This window comes from Fukomys damarensis, unplaced genomic scaffold (genome assembly GCF_012274545.1).
Source record: "Fukomys damarensis isolate Sample0158 unplaced genomic scaffold, DMR_v1.0_HiC HiC_scaffold_34, whole genome shotgun sequence".
Lineage (NCBI taxonomy): Eukaryota > Metazoa > Chordata > Mammalia > Rodentia > Bathyergidae > Fukomys > Fukomys damarensis.
This window is the reverse complement of record NW_022900946.1, coordinates 19,267,730-19,291,060: the sequence shown is the minus strand read 5'-3', so window position 1 is coordinate 19,291,060 and position 23,331 is coordinate 19,267,730. Positions and strand designations below refer to the sequence as shown.

At 40.3% G+C, this 23,331-nt stretch overlaps 1 protein-coding gene across 3 annotated transcripts in view; it reads right to left on the bottom strand.

Moving 5' to 3' along the window:
• Positions 1-23,325, bottom strand: part of Adcy9 (adenylate cyclase 9) — a 127,716-nt gene extending 104,391 nt beyond the window's left edge. For all 3 annotated transcript variants that reach the window (XM_010644066.2, XM_010644065.2, XM_010644067.2), the window contains exons 1-2: positions 23,257-23,325; positions 21,328-23,062 (exon numbers count right to left, since the gene is read on the bottom strand). In XM_010644066.2, coding sequence (XP_010642368.1) covers positions 21,328-23,020 — 1,693 coding nt within the window. In that variant the 5' untranslated portion in view covers positions 23,021-23,062; positions 23,257-23,325. The remainder of the gene's footprint in view (positions 1-21,327; positions 23,063-23,256) is intronic.
• Between the last annotated feature and the right edge of the window lie 6 nt (positions 23,326-23,331).

Here is a 23,331-nt window from a genome sequence, read left to right as displayed (position 1 = left end):
ATGGGAAACAGAGGGGAAGCCTAATTTTACCACACTGTATTTAGACAGTTTGAATTCATTTGAAAAAGAAAGTTCCTAGAGTTGTTAGGGATTTTTTTAGTCAATATTTAAATAGTATTTTTTTAAAGCCTGCCCTAGATACTGACTGTTTATTTAACACACAATTCCGAAGTGGCCAAATTCAATGCCAGTTTGAAAGGGGACTGTGGAAACGCATATGTTTATTTAAAGGCAGGGGGGCTCTAGAGCCAGGTGTGGTAGTGCACACCTGGAATCCCAGAACTCACTAAAGATGAGGTGAGACCACTTGAGTTCAGAAGTTCAAGACCAACCTGGACTTAAAAAAAAGTCTCTTACATTGTAATTTATCCTAATTATATTATTTCAATTTATCATGAACAAAGTAATTATTTCAAACAAGATATATAAGTCTTATAATTATCTATTACGGGTTTAACTCTAAAATTGCAAGATGTTTTCTGAAATATCTGACTGCCAGAGTAATTTTCTACAAGGTCCTTCTTACAAGTTCCTCCTTTCAAAGTGTCAAAGGAATTCATCAAAAAGTTACCATGTGGGGATTTAGCTCAGTGGTTCCACCACCTGCCTCACAAGCACACGGTCCCGAGTTCGACCCCCAGTACCAAAAAAAAAAAAAGTTACCATGTGACCCCTTCCCTAGGTATGTAGCCTGAAGAACTGAATATATGCACTCAAAAACTTACACACAAATGTTCGTAGCAGCACAATTCACAATGGCCAAAAGGTGGAAACAACCCAAATGTCCATGAAAAGATGGATGAAAAAATGTGTTCTATCCATTCAGAATTATGCAGTTACAAAAAGGAATGAAGCACCGACACATTATAACATAGATGAAGTTTGAAATGAGTGAGAGAAACCAGACATAAGACATCACGTATTGAGAGATTCTCCTTATACGCAATTTCTAGACTAGGTGAATCCTAGAGATAGAAAGCAGACTAGTGGTTATCAGATATTAAGGTTTGAGAAGATGTAGAATAATTGCTTAATGGGGACAGGGTCTTCTTTTGAGGTGGTGAAAATGTTCTGAAATTGGTTGTGACGGTTGCACAATCCTGTAAATATACTTAATATCACTGAATTGTTTATTTAAAATAGCTAAATCTGGCTGGGTGTGGTGGCGCACACCTATAATCCCAGCACTCAGGAGGCTGAGGCAGGAGGATCACTGTGAGTTCGAGGCCAGCCTGGGCTACATAGTGAGTTCAAGGCCAACCTGAACTATACAGTGAAATCCTGTCTCGAAAAAATAAAATAAAGTAGTTAACTTTATATCATTTGAATTTCACTTCAATGTTTTAAAGTCAACAGAACACCTAGAATCTGTAGGATAACAGTAAGCGGGTGAAGTAGCAGAATGAAAGGTTCCCAGTTTTGGCCTAAGAAGCTCGACATCAGTGGGCCAGCATCAGAGAAACTTATGACAGTAACTGGGAACGGCAACTTCAGGCCTGAGGTTCAGATGGGGAGCAAAATGAAAAAAATCCTAAGAGATCCCCACTGGAGAATTTTTCATGACTGCATCACAGAGCCTACTCCTGTCCGAGGGTACTGTCTAAGCTACATGTAGTTCTCTAGGGAAAAGATTGAGCTGAGTATCTGATGTGAAAAGATATTTCTGTCAAAATGAGGCAGTGAGAATCAGTGATGCATTCAGCCTTAAATCAGCCATAATATTAATGAAAATCTATTCGGACTAATGCAGTTTTTACTTAGCAGATATAAAATTGCTAGTTTCAGTGTGTCAGTCTGTGTGCTGCTTTATTTTTCTGCACAGTTGGCTTCACCGTACCACACTGTGTCCAGGTTCTTGTGAATCTGTTTTCTATCAGTCTCCCTTATCACAGGGTAAATTCCCCAGGGTAGAGGCTTTCGTCCCAAGACTGAGACTGGGCTCTGGTATGTGTTTCTGGACAGACAATTCAGCCTTGCTTGTTCAGTGCCTTCTCCGAACCACCATCAGGGCAAGCAATCCTGTGCCTGGGCTCACAGCCTGGAGGAGCCTGGGCACCGACACAGGAAGCACAAATAAAGGGCAAAGTGAGCCGCAAAGATACACAGGCAGGTCTCCCATTCTTTCCTTGAAAGCCAGAGTGGGGCCCACCACACTTCCTCTTCCCATCATGTTCCGGTGTGAGAATTTTTACATTTCTGAGGTCCCATTTCCATACAGCACTATTCATAGGGTGACACTGAATGTGTGGGGTTTCAGTACTAATGAAAACAGGCTTTGAGGGCCAGAGATTTAGCTCAGTGGCACCATGTCTGCCTTCCAAGTGCAAGGTCCTGAGTTCAATCCCTGATACTGGAAAAAGAAAGAAAGAAAACAGGTTTTGTCAGGGGATATCATAATCCCTGGCTTTTAATTATACTACAAAGCTATGATGATAAAAACAGCATGGTACTAGCAAAAAGAACAGACCTGAGGATCAATGGAACAGACTAGAAGATGTAGAAACAACTCCAGACATACTGACCCACCTTATCTTTGACAAAGGAACCAAACACCTTCACTGGAAGTAAGATAGCTTTCTTTGAGATGGCGGGGGGGATACTGGGGATCAAACCCAGGACCTTGTGCTTGTAAGGCAGGCATGTGACACACAGCTAAATCCCTAGCTGGAAAGATAGCCTCTTTAATAAATGGTGCTAGAAAAACTGGCTTCCCACACGCCAAAGACTGAATCTAGACCCTCACTAACCTAAAATTGAAATGGATCAAAGATCTAAATATTAAAACAGAAATACTAAATCTGTTGGAAGAGTGAATAGGTAGAACACTTGAGGACATAGGAGTAGCAAAGACTTCATGAACAGAACTCAGACTGCATGGGAAATAGTACAAAGAATCAACAACTGGGATCTCATGTTATTAAAAAGCTTTTGCACACTGGTGCAACCACTGTGGAAATCTGTGTGGCGAGTTCTCAAAAAACTAAAACTAGAGGTTCCATTTGACCCAGCTATACCTCTTCTTGGAATCTTCCCAAAAGAATTAAAAGCATCACACCACAGTGATATATCCAGACCCATGTTTATAGCAGTATAGTTTGTAATAGCTAAATCTTGGAAACAGCCCAAATGCCCACCAACTGATGAGCGGATAAAGATGTGGTTATTTTATACGATGGAGTACTACCCTGCCATAAAGGATGAGCTTCAGATATTTAGAACTAAATGGATGGACCCTGAGACCATACTCTTGAATGAAATAAATTGGACACGTGTGTTTAAATACCACATTGTTTCTCTGGTGTGATAAACTGAATGTGGAAATAAAGAATGCAATGTATAACAGACGTTGGGAAATGGGGAGAAAGTGTTCAAATGGGAAGGGGAACAAGGGAGGAGGGAGGGGGAAAGGAAGGAAAGGAAAATAGAAAAAAAAGGAAACTAAGCTTTTGTACATGGGGAAGGGAGGAGGTTTGCGGGGGTAAAATAAATAAAATTTTTAAAAGAAAACAGGCTTTGAGGGTCATGAAGTAGGGCAAAACCAACATTCACTGGACACCTCTCCAGTGCCAGATGTCTTCACGTACATGATCTCACTAAATTCTAACCCAAACCCTTCAGGTTACGTGACTCGCTTAGAGAAAACAGATATTCAAACTGCCACTTTTAAACTACATGCCATGTAAAAGTAATTACACACTTACTGCTTTGAAAATTAAGACACTGACAACCGCCACCAGGCAGGCAGGCTATCAACCAGGCCCTTGGGTAAGAACCAACCTTCTTAAAACAAACCATAACAAACTAGCCTTGATTTAGTGCTACTGAATGTCAGATTACTAAATTTCTGAGATGAAAATCCATATACACACTTTCAGTTTAAAGCAAACAGGCAGAAATATGTCCAGTTCTTCTGTGGCAGTATAGTAGAAAACACATAAAATTTCTATACATACAATAGTTTCTACAGTTTTCCAGGTAGGTATTCCTTTAACATTTATACTTTAGCTTTATAATACAACTAGTGATGAATTATTAATTCTACTTAATTATCAATTATGAAATCTAATCTATGACTCTCATCTATTTCTACACATGCAAAAATAATCTATTTTCTGGTCTTGGGAAAAACATGCTCTATTTCCTAAGACACAAACTTGATTCAAATTTTTCTTTCTCCTCCTCCCCCTTAAAAATAAGTTAAAAATAACTGTAATAACATCTTACTCATCCTGAACTCACATACCTAGCAACCTGACTTATTCAGAATATAGTTAACAACCAAAAATGTTGCATAAAGACCAAATTCTTAGACTTTTTAATCAAACTATACCTTCAAAGTATTTGTTTTTATTTTGCTTTTATGGAATGAAGTAGAAACAAGAAGCAAATCCTATCGGAAAGCTACATAAGCTATAGCAAGAGAGCAAGCAGAAAATTTAATTTTTAGCATACAAAAACAGGAAAACAGAAATCTTGGTTTAACACATTCCCACTGGCTTGAACCACTGCTGGTACATGCATGACTGTCCCAACGGGTGGCTTTTTATTAATTTTATTAGTAAAAAGACTGATAAAAGTGACTAGATCCATTTATACTACCAGTGGTTCAAGCCACCCGGCAGTCAGACACATGCACCCCACCATGAATGTGTTAAAGCAAAGCAAAAAATTCTATTTTTATAGGAAATAGCTATATGAATAAAAGCCAAGTAATAAGTAGTAAAAATAACTGAGTCATCGAGGAAATTACATTTTATTTAGCACATATCACTTTTATGAAAGTAAGAGTTTCATATATTTCAGAAATATGAAACCAAATGTTTAAACTGGTTAAAAAAGAAAACTTCGGATTGACTAATAGTGGAAATCCTTAGCTCTTCAGAAAACTCGACCATCCAGAATGACTTACTACAATCAGTATTTATATCTAGCAACATATCAAATGAGGTTTGGCTTCATATTCAACCATATGACTCCACTAAAGCTCTCTATTAAGGAATTTATAATACAACTAGTTTTGGGAGAAAGGAAAAGGATCAGTGAATTAAATCACCCTGAAGCAGACGTAGAAATGAGACTGTTAGGAAAAAAAGAAACTAACCTGGTTATATGAAACACTTACATCAAATGATAATTCAATATTAAATCTCAACTAATTGTGCCTTTGAGGAAAAATTATAAACACCAATGAAAATGAAAAGGGTATAGTCAATGTATATTATTAAAGAATAACATTTCAACTTACTTTCAAACAATCACCTTGATTATTGATTTTTTTTTAAAAGCCTTTCCTGAGGATATACGCCTAAGTGAAATAAATAAGTCACACATGTAAATACCAAATAGTTTCTCTGATGTGGAAAATCTATAATAGTACATAAGATCCTAATGATATAATTGACAATGTGAAATAGGAAGAAAAGGGCTAAAGGTATAGGGAAAGTAGGAAGGGTAGGAGAAAGGTAATAAGGGAAAAGAAAAAAAATGAAAAATTGAAATAAAGTGTTTGTAAATGGGGAGGGTAGGAGGGGGTGAAGGGAGGGCAGGGACAAGGGGAAAAAATGAGAACCAAGACCTGTCATGTAAAGGTACCAGATCCCAATGATGAATGTAACTGTACCGTACTGTATACCTACAGTGTACCAATAAACTCAATGAGAGAAAAAAAAAGCCTTTCCATCAGCTGATGGGAAAATATGACAAAATATGATCTATCCATACAATGGATGACCATAAAAAGGAATAAAGCACTTACACACACTACAGTGTTGATGAGCCTTGAAATCATGGTGCTCAGTGAAAAAAGCGAGACACATATTGAATAATTCTATTTATGTGAAATGTCCAAAACAGACAAATGCAGAGGTAGAAAGTAGCTGAGTGATTGCCGGAGGCTGGGAGGTTTGGGGGAAATGGAGAGTGACCTCTGATGGCAACAAACTCTCTTTTTAGGGTGATAAAAATATCCTAAAATCAACTACAATGATTGCTGCACAGCTCTACTAATCTACTAAAAATCAGTGAACTATATTTGGGGGGCGGAGTTTGGTTTTCTAGTTTTGTTTTGTTTTTTTGAGACAAGGTCTCACTATGCAGTTGAGACGGACCTGGAACTCATTATGTAGTCCAGGCTGGTCTCAAACTCACAGCGATCCTCCTGCCTCAGCCTCCTGAGTGCTGGGATTACAGGCATGTGCCACCACGGCCGGCTTGAACTATATATTTTAAATGAGTGAAGTATATGACATTTGAAATAATTTCAAAAAAAGCTGCTGTTACCAAAAGCAAATCAAATAGCTTAAAATAATCAGCCTAAGAACCTTGATATTTTTTGTTTAAGAAGGAGCCACGTACTATAGGCAATGCTGTTGGGAGAAACAGAAAGTGTAAGCATGAGCACCTCCAAAGGTGTATATGGAATTGGAAATATAATAGCTACTAAATAAAGTAACAGCATGACTACAGCTATGAAAGCAAACATTTCCGAAAACTTGAACTCCAAATGGCAGAGACACAAAGTTGACATCTTAGAACAATCAGCTCTCAAACTGCTCATGGTTAGCATTTTTTTTTCTGCAGCCAACAGAAAAACTCCACTCCCTCAACTCCCATCTCCACCCTATTTTTTCACCTGAAAATTTTACTGTGAAATGCGTGTGAGAGACAAGTCCTTCGAATTGCCTTGTTTGCGTGGTAGTCCTAAAGTTTTCAACCTTCGGCAATTACTTGCACACCACGTCAGTCACTTTAGTCCTTGGAAAACAGGGAGGCTCTGGGTAACAGTTTGTCTCAGGGAAGCTACAGTTTCAAGACCTGAACCTTTGTGAAATTCTGCAGGGCAGGTCGGGTAACACAGGTACTCAGTGACAACACCATTTTTCAGAACTAAGTAGAACTTTCCTTTTCTTATTTCTCCAGCCCTGCAAACTACAGTAAATATTATATTAGTTGGCCATGAGTTTTCTTTGCTTTTCCTTAAGAAAGCATAAGAAATCCCCGGGAGAAAAAGACCACATTCAAACTACTATAAGGAAAGCAGAAAATGTAAATAAGCCGGAAAAGGAAATGGAGATGATAGATATCTAATACAACGTGCCAGATAAAGCCTGGGTAACTTCTCAGCCAGCCACAAGTCACTCAGAGGAAAGGTTTTCACACGTGAGCAGAAAGGAAGAGAGTGCACAGAGAAACTCAGAGACCCAGGAAGGAAATACTTTGGAACAAAGAAAATGGAAATGAGGGCCGAGAGTATAGATAACTCCTGGGTTTCATATCCCTACCATCACTTCCCACCAAGGAAATGACAGAGAATCAAATGTGAATCAGTGATCACAGTAAAGGAAACATACAGAGTAAACCATGCCAAATCTCAAAATCTTTAAAATATTCAAGGGGGAAGCCAGGCATGGCGGCGCAGGCCTGTAATCCCAGCACTCAGGAGGCTGAGGCAGGAGGATCGCTGTGAGTTCAAGACCAGCCTGGGCTACATAGTGAGTTCCAGGTCAGTCTCAACTACATAGTGAGACCCTGTCTCAAAAAAAAAAAAAAAAAAAATTCAAGGGGAAAAGATTTTTTTAAAAAATAAAATATTCAAGGGTTCTAAGTTCATTTGGGGACTCCAAGCGGACCACCAAGTCCTCAGCACCTTACATAGATGGATGGTAAGCAGACCCAGGACCACACCACCAGGAACAATATGAACAGAATACCTGCTAAGGATATTATTAGTCCACATTTGTTTGTTCAGTCCTTTTAGTGAGAAACTGGCCAACACCATGAAATTCATTTTACTGGTAACTAACCTTGCAATCCCTCTGTAATATAATGTTCAGATGGGGACCAAAGTACATTTTTAAACAAATGTATTCACTCACATTTTCTTCAAGTCATTCCAAAAAGTGTTTCTCAAACCTTCAAAACTAAGTGGGGTTCCTCTAGCGACACCCTACCTTATAGAACAAATGTGATCCTGAAAACCCATGTGTAAATTATATTTCTAGAATTTAACTTTATTTATACTTAAAGGAAGTAAAGAACCCTTTACAGAGTTAAGAATCTCACACATACCCTGCAATTTAGTGGTTCTGTAAATCTGAGTTTCCCTATGCTAAATTTGTCTAAATGAGGGCTCACAGTTTAAACAAATGGACAAAGGAGAAACCACTTCTTCATATTATGAAAAGCACTATTTCCCAGGCATGAGAGAATCTCAGCTAATTTTAGAGAATGGGATCTTGTTCAAAGTTTACATTTTACAAATAGGAGAAAACTGAGAATCAGCAAGATTAAGCAGAAGCAGAGAGACTTTTTGTCCAAATGTGCAAAACTTGGTGAAGAAAACATCTTAAGATGGAAAGCTAACGTATGAAAAAAAATTCATTTTTACAAGTAAGATAACTCTATAACACTGCTTTCTTTTCAGAAACCTACTTTTCCCCCTTACTTTTTGGACAGCTCATTCACAAAACAAAAATTATTAATGACCATAAGAAGAAGTATTTTCTCACACAGAAAAAAACTGTTATGAAGTTATATAAAAAATTTAGGTCACATTTTAAATAGTAACACCTAATAAGGTAAAACTAACTGAATCAATATACAAAAACTCCTTTTACCAAAGAGTCATAGCCTTAATGGTATTTTGTATTTTAATATCCATATAGAAGAAAATAAAATACATGTCTATACATTTTCTTCATCTCTCCATACTAGATCACTAAAAAATGGAGCTAATATTTCCCAAAAGTACCACATTTTTCTTTGGGAGGAAAAAAAACCGAACAGAATGTAATAGCATTACATAAAAATCCTGGAAATTATGCACAAAGACTATCCTGAAGCTTTGCCAAAAAAGGGTATGCTGGTTTTTGTGTGCATAAATGATAATCAGTAAGAATTATCAGGAGCTACAGTATTATTAAAGATAAATACACGTCTTGAAACCTCCCATTCTAAACAGCTTAAAAATAATTGCCTAAACTAAGCCATTCAACCTCACATTTTCTGGGCCCTAAATAAGCTCTCAGGTTTTCAATCCTGTGCTTTCCTGCTGTACAGCCTCTGCTACCTACCCTCCCTCCACCACAGCACTTGGGCATCCAAAGCCTCATTTCACACCTCGGGCACTGGACACTGGATAAGCTCTCTCTTTTTTTTTTTTTAACCATGACCTCTCTAGTGCCTTTCAAGACCCTACCAACAGCCTCTATTCAACTAACCACTCAACCATTCCACATAAAGCCTTGCTACCTGTACCCACACTCTAGCTTGTTCTACGTAAATGTTTGCGGTGCTGTCTCACATGTAACAGAGTGCTTGTGTGCACAGCATGAGTAGTAATATTCACTGATTCAGTCCCTTGACAATACAAGTACAGTCTTCCCTTGGTATTCACAGGTGATTGGTTTTAGGACCCTCCATGGATACCAGTATCTATTGATGCTCCAATCCTTTATGTAAAATAACATAGTATTCGTATACAACCTATGCATATGTATGCCCCTGCACACTGTAAATCATCTCCAGAGTACTTACAATACCTAATGCAAGTGCTATGTAAATAGTTTTATATTTATAAAATAAGGACAAGAAAAAAACGACTATACATATTCAGTACAGATAAATATTTTTTCTAAATTTTACATCTGTGTTTGGTTAAAATCACAGATGCAAAATCCACATATACGAAGTGTCTGTATTACTGAGCATCTACTATACACCAAGGTATTTTCCTGTCACTACAAATACAGCAGCATATAAAACATGAATTCCTATTTTCCAGACACACTGCAACGTAGCAGAGAAAAATCAGAAACAAAATCAGTCAGTCAAACACATATAACTCCTGCAGGAGAGTGGCCAGCCCTTCCTTCTAGGACTGTTCAAATCACGGTTCCTATGAACAGAATGCCTGAAGTTGGGCCTTCTACAACCTTCCCCTGGTGTCCTGGAGATAGACTTGCTGGACCAGGGATACTCCTTAGTCTGCAAACAGGTCATCTATATTTTGGTGTAAGATTTCTTTCTCTTTGTTTTTTGTTGTTGTTGTTGTTTTTATCAGTATTTACCTACATTCACAGGCACCAGTTCCTCAACAGGCATTTGTAGGAAGATACCTGGCTGCATTGCTCCATAATTGCCAATTGTAAGAATACAAAGTAAAGCTCCTGAAAAGCTTAAAGATGCAAACAATGTTTCTCCTGTGACTTATTTCATTTGTGAGGCAGACGGCAGCACCACTGAGCTAAACCCCCAACTCAATTTCTTCATTTGCTATTAATTTTCTTTTCAAAACAGAAGGTAAACTTTAACTCAGTCCCTTTGAATAAACATATCAGAAAAACAGAATTAATGAAGATTGCAATATCTATAATTTCTCTTCTCCTTAAAAATGCTTCTAACTGAATACAAAAGCTATCAGAAACCACTAGGGTTGTATGAAAAGTACCCAGGGGCCAACGTGCAGGGAAAGCCATGAGACCAAAATGAGACAATGTGGGTATCCAACATGAGGTATCTATAAGGGAATGAAATACATTACGTAGGCTAAAATTCAAGTTTATATGAATGCTTGAAGAAAGGCAATAGTCTCCTTTGGAGGGTGTTAAGAAATCAATCCAATGTGAAAACCGGTAAATAAAGGAAGGAATGGAGGCGATGAAATACAAACCTCTACATATATACATGGTCCTGAGATTTCACAGTACCTGGGAAAATAACAAAAATGAGAGACCTGTGAACTAGAAAAAACTTGGGAAAGGTAAGGTTGGTACGGCTGTTGCTACTGCTTTAAAACAAACAAAAAAACCCTCTATTTTCAGTAACACTAGCTAGCAAATCTATTCTATGTTGAGAGTTACTATGTGCCACGTGCTTTTCTAAGTACTTAATATGACCAGATGCAGTAGTGTATGCCCAGCACCCAGGAGGCTGAGGCAGGAGGACTGTGACAAGTTTGAGGCTAGCCTGGGCTACATAGAGAGACCGTGTCTTAAAAAAAAAACAAAAACTAGTACTTAACATTTAATCTTTATAAGAATGCTATGAGATGCTTACTGTTTTTTGGGGGTTTTTTATGCAGTTCTTTTGGTTTAAATACACTGGCTTTACCACCTAGTGGGTCTTTGGCTGTGCGACCATTATGAATTACTGGACCTCTGTGCTTTAGCTCCCTCACCTATAAAACAGAGATAATAAAGGTCCCTACCTCCCAGACTTACTCATATTCAATCCATTTAGTCCACATTTGCTTAGGTGGTTATTTCACTAGTGTCTCCTTACCCTTCTAGACTATATATGCTCCAAGAGGACAAAGGCCACAATTCTACCTCCAAAACCCTGTCCCGGCTTCACAAATAGTATAAACCCATTCAATATTTAGTGAATAAATAAATGAATTTACAATTGAATAATTGCTCTATTTCAAACTTTAGCCAAAATCTCCAGGGCCGCAAAGCTGAAGATTTTCCCATAATCCCTCAACTGTCAAGGGCCACATCATCCTAAGTACCCCAAAGCTCTGGGGACCCGAAGCAACCCAAGAACAATACTGACTGAGCCCCCAGGGTTTTCAGTAAAGAATCTGCCAAACTCAGCAGCTACAGTTAAACCAGGGCAAGCTACCAGTGTTTTAGATTTGGACACTTGCCCTTTTTAATTCAAGAAACTAACACAATCATAGTCCCTGGTGTGTTCTGGGTTTCAGTACTGCCATTATATAAGATGTGCACCACAGAAGAGTGTAGGAAAAAAGAAACACCCTCCAGTGCAGTACAAAATGTGACTCATCCTGGCAAAGATTTGGTTCTTATTGGCTATGTCACTATGCCAATGACGGCGAACCTTTTAGAGACGAGTGCCCAAACTGTAACCCAAAACCCACTTACTTATAACAAAGTGCAATTAAATCTGAACACTAACATTTTAATTTAGAAAAAACAATTCATATGTTAACATCTTTTGTCTTAAAAGAAAAACATGCATGCCATAGGTTCAACACCACTGCACTATGTTAATCAGTGCTCTGCTTCAACTACCTCATTTGATTCTCCCAACCACCCTCTACCAATTCCATCTTTCCTATAAACTGTAAAGTCCCCAGGCAGCTTGTCTCAGGTCTCACAGTGCAGAAATTGCAAAATGGAGAATTTAATTCAAATGTATCAGAAACCAAACGCCATGCACATAACAACTAAATTATACTGTCAAAGGGAGAGCCCTCCAAAAATAAATTTACAAAAACAAAGTTGATGTTCTTTATCATGACCCCTGAACACCAACAACAAAGATTTGGCAGAATCACAAAGGAATTTTAAGGATTGGTAAGAAAAAGTAAACATATGAACAAAAGTCACTGGCTACTTCCACAATAAATGTGACATGTCCGTCATGATTCCAGTTTGAGTTATTTCCCACTCAAGACAATGCATGTTTGGATGGAATAAATAAAAACACTCCATCTTCCTAGCTCATGGCTAGGAAGCTAGGCTCAGAGTAAGGTCTGTGGGACCCCAAGGATTCCCAAGACCTCTGTGAGGTCAAAACTATTTTCAAAATAATGTTTAGCATTTTTGATCTTTTGAGTCTTGAAATGCATAGTAATGGTGCAAAGGGGATCTAGGGACAGAGGAAAAGGGGAGGGAGGGAATAGGAAGGGAAAGTAAAAAGGACTACGATGCAATAGGTATATGTACAAACTCCTGATGAATGTATTCATTATGTACTGAAAACATGTACTAATAAAAAGAAAAGGCTACGACGGGTAAAACTGCTAATGCCTTACCACCAATCAAGGTGGAGGTACCAAACCATACTAGGTATCACTATATATTCTTTTTTTTTTTAATCACTGTATATTCTTGACCACTGCACATTTGTAAAAAGAAAATAGTCTCACTGAAGAATATTCCTGATGAAGCAGTAAAAATTAATGGCGGTTAAATCTCAAACTTGAGTACATATTTATTTAATAGTCTGTGTGATAAATGTGAAGCCGCCCTACAACACTTGTGTTGCACACAAGAGACAGAGTCCTGCATTTGTCAGGAAAACCAGCAGTGCCACTATGGACTGGTGACTTTTTTCATGGACTATCATATGAACTTGATCTAAGGACAAACTATGGTCATTTAGACTTGAGTTGTGGCAGACTATTCCTGATAAATGAAAGAAATGGGCCTGTTACACCAAGGAAAATAATCGACAGTCATTCTTGACAATGATTAAAATTCAAGTAAAAACTAGAATTTTGGAAAACTTCTATCAGCCACTATAAAGTTAGTGTCCACCCAATATTTTAAGGCTTTCCTGATGTCAGCACTTAGAAGATCTGCGTAACTCAAAAAACAAAATGACCAACACATGAAGTTATAAAATCATACCTGGGGAGCAAATCCAGTCAAAAATCCAATGGAGTGTAATAGAACAGCAAACAATGACTGATAATAGGGTTTCAGGTCCCACGTTACAAGTAACCACTAAGGCTATACCACTTTAATTTTAAGAAAATACAACTATCTAAAAGGCTATTAAAATGCTCCTTCACTTTCTAACTATGTATCTGTATAGGGCCAGATGCACTACTACACATCCTTCAACACCCAGGAGTACACTGACTACAGAAGCAGATAAAATCCAACTGACCTAAAAATGATTTAAATTTTTGTTATGTATGTTTATTTTACAATTTTTTAAATTCAGTTTTTGATTGATCCATACATTAAACAGACTTGCCAAAATGTAAAGTTGTAGGACCAGAGATTTAGCTCAGTGGTGCCATGCAGAGCCTCGCAAGCCCAAGGTCTTTCTTCTTGGTCCAGGGATTTAGCTCAGTGGCACAGCACCTGCCTTTCAAGCGCAAGGTCCTGAGTTCGACTGCCGGTACCAAAAAATTTTTTTTTTCTTTTTAATATAATTACTTTTTGAAACATAGCTATTTTTATTAAAATGTTGCTTATATTAATATGAGATGATGAGATGGGTGTAATAGGTTTATTTTGTTTTGAAATAAATAAAATATTTGTTTAAAGTTCTCTCTTTGTTTCAATCTCTAATATGATAAATATCAATAGATACTTACATAAACAAAAGTTCTTTAGTGTCCCAAATAATTTTTAGGAGATTAAAGGTATCCTGAAACCAACAAGTTTGAGAACTACCAACTTAATCAAAGGCTCATAAGCCTGTCCCAGCCCTTGGACATCAGCCCATTCTCAAAATTCATTCCTGTTCCCCAGCTCCCTACCCTCTGGGCCGAGGCTGCTGCCACCACTATTGCTGCCTTGGCTGCTTCTGCCTCCACGGCCACCACCAGCCTTGGGGTTCCTGCCTATTCCAAGGGGCTGAATTTCTCCACTTAACTCCATCAAGAGGATGCTGGGCAATATAGTGCTGAAAAATACTGGGGAAATACAATAAAAACCTAATTTCTAAGAGCACTTGCTTTTCTAAAGTATGCTTTCCCTTGCCAAAGTTGACTCGAGTTTAGCCACAGGTTAGTTTGGCAAGTGCTGTTCACAAGGTTTACTGGCAGGCTAACAACATCATTGCCTTCTCCAGTCTTTCTAGAAGAAACTTACCCCTTCCCCTGGCAGGCCTGGCCATCAGTGTGGCAAAGGCTCCCTCTAATGTGACTCAGTGTCTTCCCTACTACTCTGAGCAACACCTGAGCCTGGCCAGTCTACAGCTCACGTTATACCCCTTCCTGTTTGAAAAACTCACATCCCTTTACAAAAATTATCTCCAGTGATGCCAGATCCAATTGGAGGACTTTAGGTTGTCTTATGCAAAGTCTGAAAGGTGGCCAGAGCCAAATGGGCAGCATGCCACTCAGTCTAGTTCTTCCAGGGGTCGGCAGCTTCCCACCATCGCTGGGAAAGGGGACCTGCAGAGTTCTAATGATGATCATGCTAGGACTGAGGATTTAGCTCAGTGGTTCCACTGCCTGCCGCGCAAGCACAAGGACCCGAGTTCAGGGCCCAGTACCAAAAAAAACTAATGATGATCATGCTCATACAATACTGGAACCCCAATGGAAATACCCACACTGAGATCACCAGCCAATAGGCATACACAGCCTTGTGCACACTCATGTACCCACATGTGGAAAATTCAGTATTTTTCCAAGATTATTACTTCATGACAAAGTAGACAGTCAATACCAATCAGTAGGTAGAAGCATTTTTATTTGTACCTAGCTTATTAGTAGACTAGGACCTTGAAATGACTTGCTTTATTTATTCCTTTTTAATTTTTCCCTTTCTTAGTAATTCTACCTGAAAAGACTGTCTTTCTTCCTTCTACATTATGCCAGAAAGTCAGAAAACCTTATCTTGAACTCCTCTTAAAAAGGTTAATTCTACCCAGAAACGTCTTCAGAACTAACAGTTGTGTGCAACTTACTGGAAGCCACATAATTTGGTCCCAAAGAGCCTCATAAAAGCTGTCACAAAGGCTGCTTGAGCATCTACTCCACAGCTGGTTATTGTCTCCCATTCCAGTTGTCAAGTCACATTGTCTGCTTTATCTTATCTCTGCCACTTGCTACCCACAGGGCTGTTTCAACATGCATGAGACCCCATTCAAGAATGCAGATGTGGTGGCACACGCCTGTAATCCTAGCACTCCAGGAGGCTGAGGCAGGAGGATCACTGTGAGTTCGAGACCAGCCTGGGCTGCATAGCAAGGCCAGCCTGAACTACATAACAAGACTCTGTCTCAAAAAAAAAAAAAAAAAAAAATGCAGACATGCTAGTCAGATTTCCACTACTGTGACCAAATATCTGAAAAAAGGAAAAAAACCTCAAGGAAAGAAAGATTTATTTGGGCTCCTAGTTTCAGAGGTTTCAGGCCATGATCAGCCAGCTCCATTGCTTTTAGACCTGTGGTGAGGCAGAAACATCATAGCAGAAGGGTGGCAGAAGAAAGCTGCTTATCTCACTGCAGCTGGAAAGCAGAGAGATACAGAGCAAGAGAGGAAGGGGCCAGGGAGAAGACAGAGTCCCCAAAGAGTACACCCCATACCCACTCCCTTCAACTAGGCCCTGCCCTTTAAGTTTCTATTACTTCCCAATAATGCCATCAAATTGTGAACTCGTCAATGGATTAATCCATTGGTGAAGTTAAAGCCCAAATGATCTTATCGCTTTCCAAGGACCCGACCTCCGAGCACATGAGAGTTTTGGGGGACATTTTAGATCTAAGCCATAATAGCAGACAAGCACAATTTCCAAGAGGAGAGGCAGAGCTGTCAGCTAAAGAGCACCACGGTCAAAAGGGTAACATGTTTAGATGGGGACAAGCCACCTGTGCTATCAGAGAGAGCAAGGGAAGCACCTGCACATGTAAAGGCACCCACAACCACACCTGGCTAGGGCTTTTAGCTGTCCACTGACAGGTTCATGCCTATGGGACAACAGGGAGTCCAGACTTCCAGTGTGGGACAGGTGCTGGTGAAGGATAAAGAATAGAATGCCTCTGTCCACACCGACAGAGACCAGGTGGGAGCCCTTCTAAGTGCCACCTATCAGCAAAGACAAAGGTCTTGGTCTCAGAGGTGGCCAAAAAGTGACAATCTACACAAACATACATCTGTGGATCTCTCCTCAGGGGCTCCACAAGGATAAAGTTTGACTATAGTAAAAGGCTTTAATCTCTGTATCTAACAATGTAATCTCTACCTGACACTCTTTTCACAAAGATATAATGGTTAGTGTTGATTGGGAGGGACTGAGCATCTTGATGCTATCTTCCTAGTATCTATGCAGGCAGGAGAAGATAGATGGAGATGTTTTCTAAGAGTTTCACTTTCTGTCCCTGTGACTGTACATCTATGACAGGAAAAACCAGCAACTCTGGATAATACTCTTCATCTTTGTAGTTTCAGCCCAAAGCCAACCCACTTGGGTGTCAGGCTTCATTCCAAATGCTGTCAAATGGCCTCTCTTCCCAACACTCAAATCAGGCAGTTTCTCCTTATCTTTAATAATTGATCCTGACTCTGTGGGTTATTTCCAAAATCCTAGCCCCATGCTGAAATTCCTTCAGCATTCTCTATCAGTGACTGTCTATCCTGTATTACACATACACACACTCACTCCACATCCCCCTCCCTAATTTATATTTTCCCCCCTAGAATTGAACATAAAACAAATGTTATATTTTACTTATTGTTAGACTCTCCCATTGACCCTACTGTGGGAATTCCAATTATTACATCAAAATTCCTGCTCCTCATTTTGAGGGAAGGACAGGAATTTTCATCTGTTTTCTTTACTCTTGTATCCCCAGAACCTAGAACTGCACCTAGCACAAAATAAATAATTTGCTGAATGAATGAACAAGACAGGGGTTTCAGGCCTGTTTCATATTCCGTAACTAGATCCTACATTCTGCAGTCACATCACACACAACAAGTCAAAACATCTCAGTCTTGGCGGGCATGGTGGCACATGCCTGTTATCCCATCACTCAAGAGGCGAGCTCAGCAAGAGGACTGCCACAAGTTCAAGGCCAGCCTGGGCTACATAGTGAGTTCAAGGCCAGCCTGAACTGCATAGTGACACTCTGTTTCAAAAACAAAAACAAAGCAAAACAAAAACTTAATCCTTCCTGTCTCCAGACCATCTCCAGGTCAATCCCAGAAATTGAAAAGGATGTCTCCCATTCAAAATCAAGTCCTTACCTCCCTGTCAGTCATTTAAGTCTGGCACAGAGTGTCATCAAGTTGATCTTAATCTGCTTATTACTTTATTAGCTCCATTGCCACTGCTGTCACCTTCATTCAAGCCATCACTTCCCTCCTGGCATTTGCTCAAATTTCTCATTCATCTCCTTTCTCAGGAATATTCCAAGACATACTCCCTAGAACCGAAAGGATAAACTTTCAAAACCTGTATATCAGATCACCCAAGCCTTGTTTTAAGACCCATCAGTTTCTCCTCACCTATAAAATTAAGTGCATCCTCCTTCTCATGCTACCCACAGCCTTCTCCCTCCGGATGAACTATGTATGATTGTCCAGTTCCATGGAGAAACACATTCTATGTCCATGCCATCTGCTCTGCACCCAATGCTCTTCCTTTATCACTTGGAGAGACAAAGCTTGATCTCAGGACCTATTGAAATATGTACCCCTCTCTAAAGTGGTCCCAACTCCCAGACACACTCCATGGCAACACTGGTATCTGGGAGCTCACCAAGGTCAGGAACTGTCACAGTCGATCTTCCCATCCACAGTGCCAGGTGCACACAGCAGAAGCACAATGATTTTAGAATGAGTGAGCATGTAGAAATAAATGAAATACCACCCGCTGTAAAGTCTACTCAAATAAACAAGAAGGCAGCAGCTTCTTTTTGGGCTGCCAGGGTAATTCTGGAATCCCTGTGTATTCTGCTGGTATTTGTTTCTACAGAGTCCTATGTGCGATACTTTTTAACCCTGTTTTCAGGAAAGAGGATAAGAGATAAAGGCTAACACACAACATTATCCAGAGAAAACACCTGCCATAACCCCAAAGGTAGAAGGCTGAGGTGAATCTTGCATGGATAAGCATAGCCATATGTATGAAAGGGTCTTCTACAAACTGTGCTATCATCTCACACTAGGAGCTGTGTACACTTTAGTACAGTTTCAAAAAGGCCCAGGAAGTTGTATAGACATTCTGTTACTGGTGTTCTGTTCACAGAGGTTTTCAAAATGAGCTGAAGAAAGCAAAAATCAGTCTCAGAGAAACAGTTAAAGGAAGGAATACCAAATTTTTAAAAAATAGCCAGGCATGCCAGGGATTTAGCTCAGTGGTTCTGCCACCTGCCATGCAAGTGCAAGGTCCCGAGTTTGATCCCCGGTACCAAAAAATAAAAATAAAAATAATTAAAATTAAAATTAAAAAATAGCCAGGCATGGTGGTGCACACCAGTAGTCACAGCACTCAGGAAGATGAGGCAGGAGGATCACTGTAAGTTCAAAGCCAACCTGGACTACATAGTGAGTTCAAGGCCAGCCTGAACTACATAGTGAGACCCTGTCTCAAAAAAAAAAAAAGAAAGTTTGGCTAAACCTTCTATCTTTTCCTACATCCAGGCAGTACTAAAACTTTTCCTTTATAAATATATAATGTAAAATACAAACATAAAGAAATAGTTAATTTTCAAAGTTTACACTATTCGAGGTCAAAATAACAAATTCCTCTAGCATTTTATTTTCTTTTTTGGTCAGTGTCTTTGAGATTTTTGATCTATAAATAAAAAATAAAATTTATCAATAAATTAACAGGCCGGAGATTTAGCTCTGTGGTTCCAGCACCTGCCTTGCAAGCGCAAGGACCTGAGTTCGATCTCTGGTACCAAAAACAAAACAAACAAAAATTAATGAATTAATTAAAAATAAATTAATTAACAAATGAGGAGCTAGGTATAGTAGTGCACATACCCAGTGTTGTAATTCCAGCACTTGGGAGACTGAAGCAGGAGAATTGCCACAAGTTTGAGGCCAGCCTAGGCTACATACTAAGTTCAAGGCCAGCCGGGGCTATACATAGCAAGGCCCTGTCTCCAAAAAACAAAAAAAGCAAAAACAAACGAAAACTTAATAATTTTCAAACACACTTAATAAGTTCTTCTGTTTACATTTCTGATTTAAGTAATATACTACACAAAGTACAACTTACAGAACTGCTATTATTGTCCTTTGGCCTAATATGTCTGACTATTACATATAATGCTGTGCACTACTGCCTGGAATTTATCTTATAATCCCCGATGACAGAGCCTGCTACTCTCAGGTCCTGAAGATGCTAAAATGCCTAGGAAGGATTACACTCATACCTCCCTTCACTAACACCAGTGCAACATTTTTAACTCTTAAGAGAATTCTCAAGTTAAAATATTTTGCTCCTACATCCATAAATTATTCAATAACAAAATAAATACAATTTTAAAAATCAGGAGAATAAAGCATTCCTTGCCAGATAACAAGTAAATAAAAGATATGGAGAGCTCAGATCACAAGCCAGAGAAAGAAAATGTCCATCAAGCATACACTGTTATTCCAAGACCAACAACCTACAGAAGCCCTAACTCAGCCACCTGCTGTCTCTGTTTTAAACTATCACATCTGCTACGTCTGATTTAAACTGTTATTTCTTCTTCTGAAGATTCCCTCTCCCAGGGCTTTAAACTGTGTAATTATGCATCATGTGGGTACCACAAAACAGAATACAGCTATACAAATGTAGGCTTTAAAAAATCAATGTCATGTTCTCTACATACTTCTAAAATAGATGTTCCCTTCATCCCCCACCCCCTAAACCAGGAATTGAACTCAGCACCTTGCACTTTCCAGGCAGGTGACCCAACCACTGAGCTACATCCCTGGTCCTAGATATTCCCTTTAATCTGAAAGATTTTTAGTTTAAACTGTTTAAAAGAGGGGGATGAATAAGATATGTAGCAGATTTACTTAGAATCCTTATTTTTTGGTTCCACTTATTTATATATCACTTCCCAAAACTCAAAGATTTCTGTCATTTATAAAAATAAAACATAATATAAAATTCCCAATAAAATATACCAAGAACAGTTATGAGTTTAAGATCAAAGACAAGGGGTCAGATATAAATCTGAAAGGTTAGAAGAGGGGGACAAAAGAATTCCTTGGGTGCCTTTTTCACTTTCAAATCACATGGTAGCTCATGAAATTCAACATTCAGAAACGCTGGGGTTTATGTGGTAGGACAAATATCATGATAAGCATCCTGACCAATGAATGATGAAAGCCAAAAATGCAAACGTTGTTTAAAATGAGAGGTATATAATCCCATCTAATTCTTGAGAGTCCTGCAGGGCAGAGCCAACTTCTATCCCTATTTTGACATTAAGCAAAGCAAGACCTGGCAAGGAGAAAGATTTTAATCTTCACAGTTTTGTCAAAAGGGACACAGAATCATTCACATGAGATTTAAGAGTGAGCAGGTGAAATGCAAAGGCAATTTCTTGAAGTGCTAAAAAGTTCTGATACCCTTTTATTCATGGGACACGTCCCCAGAATTTCAGAAATATTAACAGTCACCTGGTAGTGTGTACACTTTCAAAGATCTTCCTTCTAAAGGTCACACCTAGGTCAGTGCTATCTCGGTGTCCTAACTGCAGCATGATTACCTCTGTGATATTTGAGTCACCAGAGGAAAAATTACACTGATCCTGAGATTCTCTCATGTTCAAGTATTCCGAGACAGCTGAGCTGCCTTAGACATTAATGCTGCAAACATGTTTTTTTTAATTTAATGCACAGGAATAGAGGAGAGAAATGATGAGGCAAAGAAATGCACATACCTTTCAATTGGTCAGCAACCACACTCTGGCCAAGGCGTTCAATAACTTTCCCATCTTCCATTTCGTACCGGTCATCTAAGTATTTTGCAGTGGCCTCAGAAATGTGAACTTTACCAGCCACTCCCAGCTGCTCCATGAGATTGGCCAAGTTTACATCATTGGACCACACATCAAATTTAAACCTCCTCATGCCCAAGATGCCACATAACACGGTCCCTGTGTGAACCCCGACTCGCATGTTCACCATTTCTTTCTTCTCTTGGCAGAACTGTTCGATGGCTTTTATCATCCCTAAGCCCATTTCAATACAGCAGTAGGCATGGTCTGCTCGGGGCTCAGGACACCCTGCCACACAATAGTAACAGTCTCCCAGAGTGCTGATCTTCTCACATTTGGTCTCCTCACACAGCCGGTCAAAGCGACCAAACAGGTCATTGAGGAGACCCACTAGGGCATGAGCAGACTTGTTGGCACTCATCTTAGTGAAGCCCACAATATCTGCAAATAAAATACTGACTTCTTCAATCTGCTGCATCTTAAAAGGGCGGAATGCTATTGGAGCTTTCTGTATGGAGGACTTTTTCTTCCTGTTTTTGGGGCTGGAAGTGGCATGCCTCTTGACAGAATTCTCACTCTCCTCGTCCCCCTGTTTCATTAAGTCGTCAGCTATAATTCTTGGCATTACAGAATGAATCATCCTCTCTTTGAGGGCTTTTTCTACTTCTAGATCTTTTCCGTGCATGATGGATTGTCCCACCTTGAGGAAGGTGCTCCTGGACCTCACTTGAGACATGACAAATAGGTGGATCCCGATGGCATGGATGCAGACGTGGAGCAGAGCCCGGCTCAGCAATTCCCAGGGCAGGGCCCGGGCTTCCAGAGAGGGGAAGCAGTCTTCATCTCGGAAATGATAGCCAAAGGTCTCGAAAAGGACGGAATAGGCCACCCCCAAAAACAAGCTCAAGTATAAAGGTAAGTGCATGACGGTATAGAGCAAACAGAGCACTTCAACACACATGGAAAAGCTCCCCACTTGAGACAGGCAAATGTCTGTGGGCCTAGCTGTGGGAGTATGATTGGAGCTGTCAACGCGTCCTGAGAGAGGCGTCAAAACCTGAAACTGCACAGCCAGGGTCAGGGTGAACACCAGCAGGGTGAGAGCCAGCGAGGTCCATGCATAATGCCGGGTGTACAGCTTGGTGAAGGTAAACAGAAAAAAGCCCAGGCACACCACCAGGAAGCACAGAGGGGGGGCCACCATGACAATCATTTTGGACCTCATGTGGACAGCGAAATAGATGCTCCAGAGAAGGCAGGCGAAGCCCACGTAGAAGAGTGCATACCGGAAGCGGCGCTGGGTCTGCGGGAAGCAGCGCTCCAGGCAGGCCTCCTCCAGGTTCACCGAGTCGAACTTGGGATCCCACCACCGGCTGGACGCCCTCTCGAACAGCTGGGGCAGCTTCCTCTGCCGGCGCAGGCGGCTCCTGCCGCCCACCCTCCGAGGAAGCCCCCCGGAGTCCCCGGAGCTGCTACAGCTGGAAGAGATGCTGTACTTGCAGTGCTTGGGGTGGCTGTTAGAGGACAGCTGCTTGGGGTTTATCTTCACCCTTACGCTGTTGCTGTCTCCGCTGGAGTCGCAGCTCACCTCAGTACTGTGGTGATGCAGCAGCTGCTGGTGGGGCGGGGAAGCCATGTTGCCAAGCTCTCGAAATCTTCCCAGCTTGGTCAGGGGTACCTGCGGGCAAAACGACGATAGAGCCGCCGCGCTACACAGACACCGGACGGGCACGCGACCTGTGCAGGTCCCAAGTGCGGGCTCAGATGAGCGACTTGGGAAGGTACCAATATACTTACAAAACCCGCCGAAAAATGCTAGTGATTGCCCCACCGCACCACCTCCGAGGCGACCGAGAACCGCTCAGGACTGACCTGGTGCTCCCGGGGGTTCGGGCGCCGCTGCCGCCCTGGGTCGTGGGTCCGGGACGCCTTGCGCACCCCTCGAGC